Source organism: Mus caroli, chromosome X (genome assembly GCF_900094665.2).
Source record: "Mus caroli chromosome X, CAROLI_EIJ_v1.1, whole genome shotgun sequence".
Lineage (NCBI taxonomy): Eukaryota > Metazoa > Chordata > Mammalia > Rodentia > Muridae > Mus > Mus caroli.
In genome coordinates, this window is record NC_034589.1 from 75,108,512 (window position 1) to 75,123,403 (window position 14,892).

A 14,892-nucleotide genomic window follows, 5' to 3' on the forward strand; every position below is an offset into this window, starting at 1 on the left:
CTTGTTGTCCAGTCTGCCAGCTTTCCTGTACCCACAGCATCAAGGCTAGCTCCTGAGCACTGCCCCAGCTAGCTCACTCATGTGTCTCAGCTGGCAGGCCACACAAAATGGGCAGTTTTCCTTCTCACAGGCCCTTGGAGACAGCTCACCTGTGCCATCACCACCACAGCTGGCTCTACTGTGCTGCCCAGGTGAGGGACAAGGCCTGTTCTGTAGATTCAAAGCTTCAGGATCTCCATGACCCAAAGCAACAAAAGGGGTCCAGGTGAGAAACCAGTTTTGATGATGTAGTAGAAGCCAGAGGTCTCTAACCAGATCAATGACTCATTGAAATGAACATTTACAAATAAAGATGTCAGGACAAAAGCATATATTGTGTGACACACCATGACACACTGCAGCTTTCTTGAAAAGATGTTTATTTTTGTTGTTACTTTTTCTTTTGCAGCATTTTGTTTATCATTTGTTTGTTTTTAAATTTTTTTTTTGAAGGAGGAGATTGCAAGGATAGGGGACTGGCAGCCAAGTGGGTTTCGAGTGCATGATGTGAAATTTCAAAAGAATAAAAAGTTTAAAAATGAATCAGGAAACAGAAGACTGGTTAAGTAGTATAGAAATGGGTCTAGACGAACTAATATCAATGATCCAATCTCAACTATTTCCTATACCAAGCTCTATGAGTATTAGGCTCTTCATCTGAGAGGGAATCTGATAAATTATGACTTGGTTTGGATTTAAAATATCACCTATTTTCTTGTGTTTTGAGTACCTGCTCCTTGTCTAGTGATACAGTTTTGAAAAGTTGTGGAACCATTCAGAGGTGAGACATGGCTGGCTAAAATAAAGCCATTTTTTAGGTTATAGTCTGCCATGGTACTGGAATGTCTCTGAGTTTCCTTGTCAGTTATAATGTGAACAGAAGGTACCTCATGTTCCTGCAATCTTAGACAATGTGACCCCATCATGGCTTCCTCACTTCAGTGGATTCAAATCCCTTGTTTCTATTTTATATATATTCAGTGATGAAAAAGTAGCTAATATAAAATGTTCTCATATAAGACTACATGGAAAAGGGCATTATGAAAGTCTCAGACATAGTGGTTGGTATACTAGTGGTATTTAATAACTTGCAGGTATTATAGTTATTTTGACCAGTGACCCTACTGTAAGTTTGCAATATGTAATTTTTAAAATAATATATCCCACAGAACATGAAGTTCTTTAAGAAATGGAACTTTACATAAACCAAAACACTACTAAATAAGCAATCCCCAATAATTTTCTTCTGGGTGATGTTACTCTTTTAAAATGGACAAAATATGCTTATTCTTAATGATGTAAAAATTCCTATAATTTTGACAGGAAACAATTCTTCACTTTTGTCTAAATCAGATATACTTTCAATAGATCTATCTTTATTAAAATACTAAGCAATAATTACTATATACAATTCAAATCATACTAAAGATACCCTATTTAAAAATCTCTCTTAAACAGCATACTTTTTGACTTTACCCCTCCTGGGTCATGAGTGATTCTGAATAATCCAGTGGGCAATCTACTGGGTAATCTAGTGCCTTCTGAGTCTCTTACTGTTACCTATAAAATATCCTCAATATTATTTGCAAATAAAGCCTTAATTTATTAGCAACATTAGACTGCACAGAGGTGGGGGTCAGAGATGGAAACTTTCAACTTTCTGCATAAAAATTAGGTTTAACAGGTGGATTTCTGAGTGCAAGGCCAGCCTGGTCTACAGAGTGAGTTCCTGGACAGCCAGAGCTACACAGAGAAATCCTGTCTCGAAACCCCCCCCCCAAAAAAAAAAATTAGGTCTAAGTAAACAAAATCACAAAGTAACAGGTAGAGAGTTTTAGATTCAATTTTTGGATGTTAGCTGTGGGGTGAAGCATGTACAGCTCTGACTAGATCATAATTCTTTCTTTTAAAATTAACATACTGAGGACATTCACAGCTACATTATTGTCCTTCAGGACATTTACACTTAACAGGATCATAAAAATTGACTTACCTGAAACAGTATGTTTTATTTGTCTTTAGCTTATTAGAAGATTTACTAAAATAATCAATACATTTATAAGAGAACAGACTACAGGTTGTTTAATCTAGAACCCTGAGTAAAATAAAATAATTATTGAAAAATAATATATGATCAGATAAGGTTTGGGTAATAAAAGAGATCACAAATTGAGGCAAAGTTTCTTGAATTTTATTCCCCTTGGCAACTATAAAGTAAACAACTCCACATAGAGCATGTAATTTTACTGAGAAATGGAAAGGTACAAAGAAAGTAATTAGAACAAAGCTGTTTAAAAGGTAGAAGCTTAGAAAATGCATGTTTTACTACTCCAGATAACTGTACAGATAGATGGGATTATTTCCCAATTAGTTTTATGTTAGGACAACACTCTTATTAAATTTGTGAATGGTATTAAGTTGAGATTTTGAAACTAAACAACAATGCTTTTATGTGTAAGTACATTCAAATATAAAGGGCAAACAATGAAAAGCATGGCATGGTGCTTATACAAATTAGAACTATGCAGCTAAGACTCTCCCTTCTCCCCTTATCAACCTAGGTCGTACATCTTCACCCTCAAGTCTAAAAATTCTCTGTAAATTATACAGAAGTAATTGATCTCTGACTGTACTAGACATAAGAGAAGTTGCTGCTTGTGTCACTAGAACTTTCACCAGAAGTAGAACTTGAGCTAGCATGCTCTAATAGCATGGTAAGGGTTCTCTCTTCTTCTTCAATCAGTGCCTCTTCATACTGAGAAAGGAACGCAGTAGGGTCTGACCCATGAACCTTGGCCACAAACTCTAACACTCTCATCTTACTAGTTTCAGCTTTAGCCCGTAGCCCCCACACATATTCATACTGTATGGGATCACTATTGGCTATTGGCTGGTATTCCAGGTATTGCTCCCTCACAAACTCATCAGTTATCAGCTCTCTAGGGTCACCAAACATGAAATGAGTCATCCCAGCATAGATTCCCATTGGATTCAATACTTCCCAAATCTCCTCTTCAGTGGCACGGTTGCCCTTCATAAAGACTACACCCAGGATGAGTATCAGGAGACCAGTTTTAGGAAAGCTGTACTCATCATTGCGCATCCCATCATAGGTGAGACCTAATTTGATGAAGAGAGCATAGCAATGGTTGATAGGATCTACTTCCTTCACATCCAGCCCAAAGACCATCTCCATGCGCTCAGAAGCTCTCATGAGGATTTCATGAAAACGATCTTCATCTTCTCTGACAATGAGTGTCATTATATCACTCATACTCATCATCTCTTTCACCTGGTACTTGTACAGCATGTAATTCACCAAGAAATCAACTTTCCCATCTACAGTCATCACAGGTAAATCTGTGCTATCTGACTGATCTGGTGGAATGACTGGGTTACCCTGCACTTCTTGGTTATCAAGACCCTCAGCAGACTCGCTTGAAGAGTCATAGGGATGCTGAAGACCCCTGGAAGTACTGGGTATCTCATCTTCAGGATCATCCTGGTTGCTAGCCATAAGAAGTTGAGAAGAGGAACATGGTTCCTCCACATCCTTGGAGACTTGGGTCTCCTCACTGGTCTGGTCCTTCAGACTAGTAGCCATAAGATGAGATGAGGAACATGGCTCCTCAACATCGACGGAGGCTGCTGCAACCTGTAGTTTCTGGGTCTCTTCACAGGTCTGGCCTTGGTCAGCTGCGCATTCTTTTGAAGACTGAGACATGGTGACTGTGTAGACAGGAAGGCAACAATGAGAAAGGGAGAGTGTGAGGGTAATCATCTAGGAAAATCAGCTATAGTCATGATGAGAAAAGCCACTTCCAACAGAATTGTGAAAAATTATATTATAAAGGTTCACAGGGAAGACCTGATATGGGAAAATAAAAGACCTGCTGATTGCTAGCCAACCCAACATGAAATAATTAGAGTGCTAGAGTGCAGAGTAGACACATATTTGGCTTTGTAGTACCCACTCCTTTTCCAAATTTAAAAAAAAAAAAAAAGTTCCACAATCTCCACAAGTTTGATCAACATGAAATCTGACAGGCTTAAGCCACATTCTGTGGCATAACAAAACACTTTCACCCTAAAGGTGGGTATCAACTTCTATTTATAGTTGAGGAACTACAGACAACTGATAGATGCTGGTATGGAGAAATTAAAAAAAATTTTTTTTAAGGTTATAACACTTGGTAGGTTAACCATGCTCTGGTGAATGGCCACACACACTCAAAACTACATGAGAAATTATAAATAGTACTTTTTTTTGCAATTATCAGTGTGATTTATTTTTTAAAAAATTATTAAAATAAAAAAGTAAAAATTAAGATACTAATTATCATCCAGTTCAAATTTTATAAAAATAGATATAACCTGTCTGCATAGAATGACAACATTAAGAAGTATGTAGTTATTTCTGAATGCTGATTTTGTGAGTTATCTCTTCTCCTTCATTTTTGTTTCTCTCTATTGATACTTTCAAAACAATGTTAATAAGATTTACAAATATATATTTATTATCTGTAAACAGATCTGTTAAAAGAGTGATATTAAGTGTACCCTGTGGAGTACCTTGAAATAATGTGTTATATATATTTAATTTAAAACTTACAAAGTATATAATACCAAAAAATAAGTTATTATGACTTAAAAATTATTGCCAACATTCTAATGACATCTTTTTTTTCTTTCTTTTTCTTTAGATATATTCTTGATTTACATTTCAAATCTTATCCCCTTTCCTAGTTTCCCCTCTGAAAATCCCCTATCCCCTTCCACCTCCCCATGCTCACCAACCCACCCACTCCTGCTTCCTGGTCCTGGCAGTCCCGTACACTGGGGCATAGAGCCTTCACAAGACCTAGGTCCTTTCCTCCCATTGATGACCGACTAGGCCATCCTCTGCTACATATGCAGCTGGAGCCATGAGTCCCACAATGTGTTTTCTTTGATTGCTGGTTTAGTCCCATTGAGCTCGGGGGTTGGGGATACTGGTTAGTTCATACTGTTGTTCCTCCTATGGGGCTAAACAAAACAAGTTGAGTAGGGATTGAAGGGGAAGGGGAGTTGGATCTAGGAGAAGTTGAGAAAAGAGGGTGAATATGATCAAAATTCTATGAAAATTTCAAATAATAATAATAATAACCCTGCTCCCAAGACGCTGATAAGGCCCTTGCTTATTTGAAAATTCTCTAGGCCAAGGGCAGGAACTAAACACCACAGATATATATATGTGTGTGTGTGTGTGTGTGTGTGTGTGTGTATGTGTGTGTGTGTATAGTGTGATGATCTCCTCAGTGCTTAGGAGCCTTACTCAGAACCAAATAGCAGGTTTTTCTTGTTCACTGGAAGTTTGTCCATGTCAGAAATTGACTACTGGCTTTCTCAGATCCTAGTATATGAATTGAGCTGTTCTGAATTTGACTATCTGCATTTGAATTATCTACAGAAATGAACAGTGTATCAGGGTAGTTAATTTGTGATCATTCCTATACTTAACTGTATAGATTATTCATTGTTCATTTTAGCTATATACCACAAATCTTGATAATATTTGAGACACCTTCTTTTTGTGGAACTGATGTTCTATCATACCAAATACTTGTGTCCTTGTGAACACAAAGGGGTAACTTAAAGGCATTCAATTTATCCATGTTTTTCTTAATACAATTTGTAACCATGGTAAGACAGAGCTCTGTTGTGGGGTATCTATCTGCCTCAATAATTGTCCTATCTTTTACCAATAGAAGTGTCTAGGATATGATATAATTTTCTTAGAACAAAATATTTATTACCATATCTTCAATCAACAGAAACAAGGAATCACTATATATCACAGTCTGGCAGTCTTATCCAGACTCAGGCATGTAGGGAAACTAAGTAGTACTATGTTAATCCAGATATTCCGATTCCTTTGGTACCGTAGTCAAAGGTTTTATTTGGAGTACTGATTGAGCTATATTTTCTACATTTTGATAGCTACCAGTTCAATTCCCTGCCAGAATGAGTTCTCATGTCCTCAGACAACCGTGGGTTTACAGGTATACCCCTGTATAAGAAAACTATTTGCCAAAACTAATAGAGGATACCATCTCTTGGAGACCTACGCATTTTGAAGAGTAGATCCCTCAGTTTCTTTCAGAATCCTGCCTTTGATTTTTGGCAGTGTAGGACATTTTATGCTGCTTGATGTAACTTGAGTCTATGACAACAAAACTTTCCACTTAAAACTATGGTTGGGAAGAGGATGAAACCTAACATACACTGGACTGACAATATTATTACAGTTTTCTTTGAACTCTTCTGTCCTACTATGGGTAATAGCCTTAGTCTTATCTGTGTTTTAGTCTAGATTCCTAGATGTACTTGTTTATACATCTCTATCTTAACCTGAGACTGCCATTAGAACAAACATATTAATTTTGGAATCAGGAAAATGAAAAGAGAGTAATGAAATTCCAAGTATCATTTCTTCAAGAATTCAAAATTTGAAGGCCAGAGTGAAGCATATAAAGATACTAACCATAATAAATGCTTATTCAACTTTTATTCAATGTCTATACATCTCTTACTAATATTGAATAAGACTCTTTGCTGTTATTAGTGCTGTTCTTCTTGCACTAACTACTCAAGTATTAGGAAACAAAAGAAAGTAAAAGAGGCATCCTTCATATGTATATTCCAGTATCCATGTTCTAACATTATAGGTGGACACTGCAAGGTCACCTCTGTTCTCAAGTGGTTAAGTCTCTAAATGCTGACTTAGAATACTTACCTTAAATCCTGAAAGCACCTCCTTTGAATCTTCCCTCTTAATTGTCTGGCTTCAGTGCTGCCAGTTGGAGGCCACACCTCACTAAAAAAAAAAAAAAAAAAAAAGTAAGAAAGGAAGTGATGGTATAAATCATGTTCCATGTTCCTTGTAGATACTCCTTCCAGATTATTCTAGCATTGAGCAAAAAGCCAGAGAAAAGAACGCTGATAAGCATTTCTTTTGGAGAATGTAGTCCATGTGGATTTCCATCTTTCAAGGAGAGGTTCCTTGAATGTTCACATGGCCTATGGTTCTTAGTCTATAATTTATAATCTCATTAGGATGTATCCTTCCAAATAAATACCATGAAATAGTTGTCCTAGTTTGTGTCTTGGGTGCTGTGATAAAATACTGACCAAAGGCAATTTAGGAGGAAAGGGTTTATTTCATATTGCAGGTTAAAGTACATCACTGAAAGAAACCAAAGCATGAACTCAAGGCAGCAATCTGGAGGCAGGAACTGAAGCAGAAACCATGGAAGAATGCTGCTTATTAGCTCCTTCATCTGGCCATTTGTTGGTCTTAAACAGAATGCCCCACACAGGTTCATCTATTTCAATGCTTAGTCACCAGGTATTAGCACTATCTGAAATGATTAGAAAGATTAGAAGGTGTGTACTTGCTGGAGGAACCATGCCACAGGGGTGTATGGACTTCAAGAGCCCATGCCAAGCTCATAGTCTCTCTGGTTTTCATTCTTGCTTGGTCCACTATTCCCTCACTGTGCTCCCTTTTAGAATGGTAATGTATATTATGTGCCATTTATGTTGAAGTATGTGATCTGATTTTCTACTTTTATTCTATAGGGGATTACAGTTAAGAGGTTGACATGAGACTTAGAAGGGACTTTGGACTTCTGACTTTTAAGCAGTGTTTTGACTGTAAAACAAAGCAGAACAAAACAAAACAAACTATTGGGACTTTTGAAGTTGAACTAAATGCAATTTTCATTATGATATGGCTACAAGATGATAGGGCAGTGGAATGTGGAGGTTTAAATAAAAATGGCACCTATAGGTTCATATAGTTCCATATTAATAGAAGTGTGTTTCTAGGAGTGGGCTGTGAGGTTTCAAAAGCCCATGCCAAGCCCAGAGTCTCTCTTTCTGCCTGTGGTTCAGAATGTAGCTCTCAACTACTATTCTTGAGAAGGAGTAGTGGCTTTCTGCCACGATGATAATGGACTAAACATCTGAAGCTGTGAGCCAGACCCAATTAAATGTTTTTTCTTGTAAGAGTTGCCTTGGTTATGGTGTCTCTTCATAGTAATAGAATAGGGACTGAATCAGATTTGCCCAGTTACTTTTCTCATATAGCCCAGTTTTAATAACCCAGGAATGACACCACTTAAAATGGGATGGGGCAGCCTACATCAATCAGCCACTAATAAAATGTTCCACATAGGTATTATAAAGGAGTAATGTGAAAATAGGGGAGTGATTTTATCTGGTAAGGGAAGGCAATACAGAGGGAGAGGGAGAAAGAACATTAAGGATGAAAGAAAGAAAAACAGACAGGGAAACATTTTATGGTAACATAAAATAAATATATAATTTGAATAAAATTATGCTGGTAGGGTGATAACGGTCACTCCTAGAGCCATAGATTATTTTACATACTATGTTTTGTATTGTGACATATAATGCAGATAACAATCACTCCATGTGCCACATACTACCTAAACCCTAGTACTGGGCAAGGAAAACCTCTCTGCGAATTGTAGGTCAAGGGAGTCTTTGAGATTCTCAAAACAATATTGCTTATTCCCATTGCCCCTTTTGTCTGCTAGTACTTGAGAGTAAAACCTTATTGCTAAAGACACTACACTTCAGACAAAAGGGTATGGAGGAATTGATCAGCAACTGACCTACAAGCCTGAGGACTAGATTTTTTTTTTTTTTTTTTTTTTTTGGTTTTTGGAGACAGGGTTTCTCTGTGTAGCCCTGGCTGTCCTGGAACTCACTCTGTAGACCAGGCTGACCTTGAACTCAGAAATCCGCCTGCCCCTGCCTCTCCCAAGTGCTGGGATTAAAGGCATGCGCCACCATGCCCGGCTTGAGGACTAGTTCTTATGTTATCCAATGGTTCAGTGCTAGCTGCCAAAGGAGAAAAACATTTTTTTTTTAAAGTAATCAATGGCTTTATTTTCCTAGAACTCAAATTTTCTATTGTTCTCAGAGCTATACTTCCAAAGCTACAGTCACCAATTTTTCTTCAGAGTCCAGAGGAGGGATGGGAGTAAATGACAAGAGAAGGAAGAGAGGCATATAAGAAACCACTAGAAGAGGCTGGAGGACACTTTTCCCTGTATTCTTAGTGGGCTACAAACTGGATGTGAGAAAACAGAGACCAACTGTGGAAGAACATCAAAACCCCATGTCCAAAGAGAAAGCCAACCCGATCAGAGGTGAGCCTCTCTCCTAGTGCACCTCAAAAACGGGTCAGCAGTGGGGAGAAAGGAGCAGAAAGGGGATCACACAAAGGGGCGGGTTAACTTTTTTCCTTTTTTTTTTCTTTTGTGGGTTGGGTTTTTTTTTCTTTTTGGTAATTTTCTTTTATTAAAAACATTTCCTAAAAAATGGTCTTTTCCTTTATGTCTGGGTGAAATATCTGTCTATGGGCTGGCCTCGAGCATTGGGAAGTAGATGAAGGCAGCAGGTGTCCCCAGGTTATCATTTCTGCCCTGAGATCTAAAAAGACATTTCCTCAATGCAAATCAGTTGATTATTCAGCTCTCAGCTCCCTCCAGGTCCTAGGCCCAAACTTGGAAACTCCAAAGTCTAGATGTTAAACTACAATTCCTTGAACCCTGGCATCAGGGGGATAAGTGTTCCCTAAAATCAACAAGGATGGTAGCCTCTCTCCCACACAGTGTCCCATTTCTTGAATGTAGGCAGATGGGAAAATAGGTGTGGGGGCTGGAGACAGGAGCTCAGGTAGATGATGTCATCCATGAACCCACACTCCTTTATATTCTTTCACCTCCACTCCTGCCCCCTACCCATCCCAAAGGTCTAGAATGCCTGCAGCAGGGCAGAGGTGTCAAGAGGTGGAAACAGCAGCCTAGACCCCAGCAGAAACCCTAGGAAATAAATGTAAGGAGATACAAAAGCCTCATGTCATTCTGGGGCACAGGGTGTATATAGGAAGGGAGCCGGAGGTGAGGTCCAAGAAACTCTCCAGGAGTGGGCTTAGAGGAGAGAGTGAGGGAGGGAATAGGGTGAGTAGGGTGAGAAAGGGTTCCCAGTTTGCAGGCCAAGGCCAGTTTTCCCAGTAGCACCTAGACAGCAGCAGGAACAGGGCAGGGGCTCCTCTTGAAACATTGGTGGCTACAGGCTCTCATGATCTCTGATGCCCTGGGCTTCAGCCTCTTCCTTGACAGCCTCTTCCTCTTCCCCTTCTTCCTCTGCAGGAGGTCCCTGGCCAGAGTCTGGCTCAGAGGGGATGCTGTTCTTCTCCATCTCTACAGGCAGGGGCCTCTCACCCTCCATGGCAGCTATCTCCTTGTCATGGTCTCCTGACTCCTTGGGACGTTTAGGGGAGTCCTCCAACACATCCCCTGCTCTCCTCTTCAGTGTGCTGTGCCCTTTTCGTTCTTCTCCTTGGCTGGCTCATCGATGACCAGCTTCCCTTCTTCGTTGCTGCTGCCCTCTGCACTGCCATTCTTATCACTGTCACCCTCATGAGCTTCAGACTCCACCTCGGGCTCTGCCGCACAACTCTTTTTCTGGGAGGACTGGTAGCCAGAGGCCTTGACTGTAGGGTTGTTCTTGATCTCCCACAGCCCCTCACTGAACCCTTTCCCCTTGTTGGGCTTGCCAAACTTCTCCTTGGATTCCTCATAAGGGAAGAGGTCTTTGGGGCCCAGGAATACCGTCTCATGCCCCCCCCCCCCCAAAAAAGAAAAATTTGGTATTTGTTGGCTGTTGACTTCACTGCAGACTCAGGCATCTCATCAATCCGGGCTGGCAAATGTTGGTATCCCTTCATCTTCACAAACACCAGGTCCCTGCACTTGTACTCTTTCTGCTGGTTGGATCGTGACATGGTGGGGCTACGGGCACCCAGTACTCTGCAACGAGCCTGGAAGCGGGAGCCCAGACTCGAGCTCTGGAGCAGCCATGGCATCTGCGCCCATGCGCCGCTCGGACAGGCCCAGCATGGTGGGCAACACAGGAGAAAAACAATTGAATAGCTCTATGCAGCTGTAAATTCTATAAACTGCAACAATGACCAGCACCCCAAGCTATAGCTAAGGGTGCAATAGTGATATTTTGGGAACAGCCAACAATAATTTAATAGGACATAAGACTGGTCAAAAGGATGGACTCTATGACTGGTATTGTGGGACCCCGACTTAGAGCATTTCTTCCTGGAAGGTAAAGCCTCTGGACGTTCCCCAAGCTTGTTTTCCCTGATCTCTAAAAATACAGCCAGAAAGAAACTCTTTGTTCTCTATAGCCAGCAAAAAGCCTTTTTGTTTCTATACTTTACAACCAGAGATGCCTGTCTTCCTGTGCAGAGAACACGGAGATAAAAATTCAGGAAGAAGTCACTCCCCACTCCTGACTTCTATATTTCACCAAGGACACCGGGAAGAACTCTCTTCCCAACTCCTCCCAATGCTTCCCAACTCCTCCTAACTCTTCCCAATTCCTCCCAACTCCTCCCAGTTCCTCAGCTAGCTGTTAAAAGCCCCCTACTGTCACTGCTCAGGATCGAACTCCCCTGCCCTGCATGGCGGAGGGACTTCAGCTAGTGGATAATAAAACCTCTTATAGTTTGCATCAGGTGTGGTTTTCTCTCTCGGGTCACTGGGTGCTGGCCAGCTCATCCCGGGACTTGAGTGGAGGCCGAGCTTTGGGGGTCTTACAGTATCATAAAGCTAGACAAGTACCCATAGCTGGGGAGGTCATGGGCCCTAGAGGATTAATTGCTTTTCTCCCTTAGTATTCTTATTAGTGTCACTTTCTTATACTACTATAATTCTCAACTGTAGTCTGTCTATCCTTATCTCTACAAGTAATTGTAACACTTTACGCTTACCAAAGGGGATTTCATTTAACAACAGAGACAACCTGTTGTAAAATGAACTATTGGTAAGAAATATCAACTAGAGATGGAAAAAAGTTTTCTTTGGGGAAGTGGGCCCTGAGAGACTATATCCATGTTTCAGTAGATGGCCCAACACTCATGTACACATGAGGATCATGAAATGGACTTTGGCTATTAAAAAGAGGGATGTGGAACAGTCGGAGGGTGGACAGGGGTGGGGTGAGGAATGAAATCTGGAGTGTAAATAAATAAATAAAAAAGGATGAATGCTATGTTACAAGAAGTTAGGAAGGTAGAAGGTAAGTCCCTATTGTTGAAGATATCATGCACTTCACAAATAGGACCCAGCAATACCATAGCTGGAATAGACCTATCTGAGGACTAGTTTTCATATTACCAGAAGGCCCCATGCAATTATCCAAAGAAGAGGAGGGTAAACAGCACTCCTACTCTTGGATGGCACCTATGAACAACAATCAGCACAAAATGATACCCCTAAAGTTTCAATAGTCGTACACATACTTGGCACTAGCCAACAGCTCTCTAATTGAATTTAAGACCCACCTAACAAGAGGAAAGCCAGGCCTGATAACCTAGATAACTCTCCAGTGAGAGTAAAGTCATCAATATTGTTAGAGAACATAAAACTACTTATTTACTAAGCTAGCATAATTCCTATTACAAATCTTAACATTTGTGCTCATACCCACAGATTGTCATCTTCACCCCTTAACAAGGAAAATTATGTTTGCAATAGATGGAAAACAATACAGAAAACCCCAACTAATGAAAATGCAGAGATGTGACACTTAGTCACAATATAAACATCTACAAAACACTCCTGCACCTAAAGCTTAGGGAGTGCTGTGCAGGAGGGGAAAGAACGGTTCCTGTGGGATTTTATCTTCTAGTAATGTCAGAGACAAATAAATTCTCACCAATATGACTGTTCAACATGAGCTGAATAAGGATAACATGAAAAGACATGCAAAAGTGAATGGGGAAAAGCTTATGAGGCCCCATGAGTACACAAAGAACTACAGGTGATGAAGGAATGCTAAGGAAGAGAAATCATCTTCCCCAGGGAACAGTATATAAATTGGTTTTCCAATTCCAAACGGTCAGTTCTGAAAACACACATACCAAGTAACATTAGAGAGACTAAATAGATTATATTTTGGAATCTACCACATGTATGCATATATATATATATATATATATATATATATATATATACACACACACATGCATACAACAGTTATTAACAAAAAAAGAGGTCATGAATTTGAAAAAGAATAAGTAGGGGTAAAATGGGAAATGTTAAATGATGGAAAGGGAAGGAAGACATATTGTATTATATTATTATCTCGGGAATTAAATGAGAAATTAAAAGAACAACTACAAAAACAAGAAGTTGGGAGGAAAATGTGGTGGTAGGGATGTGGGAGGAATTGAGGAATTAAGGAGGGGGGGGGGTAGCCAGGCGTGGTGGCACACGCCTTTAATCTCAGCACTTGGGAGGCAGAGGCAGGAGGATTTCTGAGTTCGAGGCCAGCCTGGTCTACAAAGTGAGTTCCAGGACAGCCAGGGCTACACAGAGAAACCCTGTCTCAAAAAACCAAAAAAAAAAAAAAGGGGGGGGGGGTAAAGGGAGGTAACTTTGATCCAAACATATTATTTCCAGCAATGAGTGTTAAACAAATATTTAGAAAACAACATCCAACCTCCCCTCCCTCAAACAACATATTTCTCTAATAAACCCTGGAAAGCCATGTTGGAGTGATGATTCAGTGGTTAATAAGAGCAGTTTGTTCCCAGCACCCATATTAGGTGTCTCACAAACTGCCTATATACCTCTAGTTCCAGGAGATCTTACACCACTCTTCTGGTACTTGCTGGTAACTACATTCATATATTCATATATATATATATATATATATATATATATATATATATATAGCATACATACATATAAAAGTATACATAATTAGAAATCCTTTTGCCTCTTTTGTTTTGTTTTTGAGACAGGGTTTCTCTTTGGAACAGCCCAGGCTGTCCTGGAACTCAGTCTGTATAAGAAGCTGGCCTTGAACTCACAGAGATACGCCTGCCTCTGCCTCCAAAGTGCTGAGATTAAAGGCATGTGGCTAAATAAATCTGTTTTAAAAGTAAATAAATAAATAACCCACCTGAATGTTGTTTGGAGATAGCACACTAAACAAACCAAACCAGAACATAATGTGGCTACTTCCAGCAAACATAACCCAAAATATTCCCTTGGGGCCTGTATCTTGACTTCTATAAGCATTAAATCTGCTATTCGACCTTATTTGCACCCATTACTAATTCCAACTGATTAAGGCCTCCGTTTTCTCACAGTGCATCCTGCCCAAAACAAAGACTCGGCCCTGACTATGCCATTACTGTACAAAAGCAGATTCCTTAATACTTCCTCAGAAGATGTTTTCTAAGGATACCTCCCTTGTCCGAAGCCTCCAAGTCAAATCACACTTCTAAATTTATATTTTATCATAGCCCAGCGAAGGCCCGATGAGGCCTAATGGCAAAAGCGAGATTTTGATCTGTGCGGTGGTGACAGTCTCTGTTCAATGCGGTATAATCCCCTACACCCTTATTTAGATTCATATTTTTAAAAGTCAGCAGTACCTGAGACAATTCTTTCAACTTTTCGGTAAACCAGCTTCAGCGGCTTTTCAACAAGGTCTTCCTTCCCAGCGGGTCACTTCGTAACGTCACATCCGGTTCGCAGCCGCAGCATCAGTACAACAGCGCGCATGCTCCTGGGTTCCCTACCAGAGGTTCCTTTTCTTCCTTCTGTCTTTTGTTTTGTTTTGTTTTGTTTTTTCGAGACAGGGTTTCTCTAAATAGCCCTCGCTGTCCTGGAACTCACTTTGTAGCCTTGAACTCAGAAATTCGCCTGCCTCTGCCTCCCAAGTGCTGGGATTAAAGGCGTGCCCTGCCCC

At 40.1% G+C, this 14,892-nt stretch overlaps 1 protein-coding gene and 1 pseudogene across 2 annotated transcripts in view; both read right to left on the reverse strand.

Moving 5' to 3' along the window:
• Window positions 1-2,208: 2,208 nt before the first annotated feature.
• The window catches only part of Mageb16 (MAGE family member B16), a 24,717-nt gene continuing 12,033 nt past the window's right edge, over window positions 2,209-14,892 (reverse strand). The window contains exons 1-3 of one of the 2 annotated variants that reach the window (XM_021153266.1): window positions 14,576-14,663; window positions 6,815-6,895; window positions 2,209-3,768 (exon numbers count right to left, since the gene is read on the reverse strand). In XM_021153266.1, the coding sequence (XP_021008925.1) occupies window positions 2,672-3,763 (1,092 nt within the window). In that variant the 5' untranslated portion in view covers window positions 3,764-3,768; window positions 6,815-6,895; window positions 14,576-14,663 and the 3' untranslated portion in view covers window positions 2,209-2,671. Of the gene's footprint in view, window positions 3,769-6,814; window positions 6,896-14,575; window positions 14,664-14,892 lie in introns of those variants that run through there. The other variant, XM_021153265.1, reaches the window with a different exon arrangement.
• LOC110286704 lies at window positions 10,129-10,900 on the reverse strand (annotated as a pseudogene).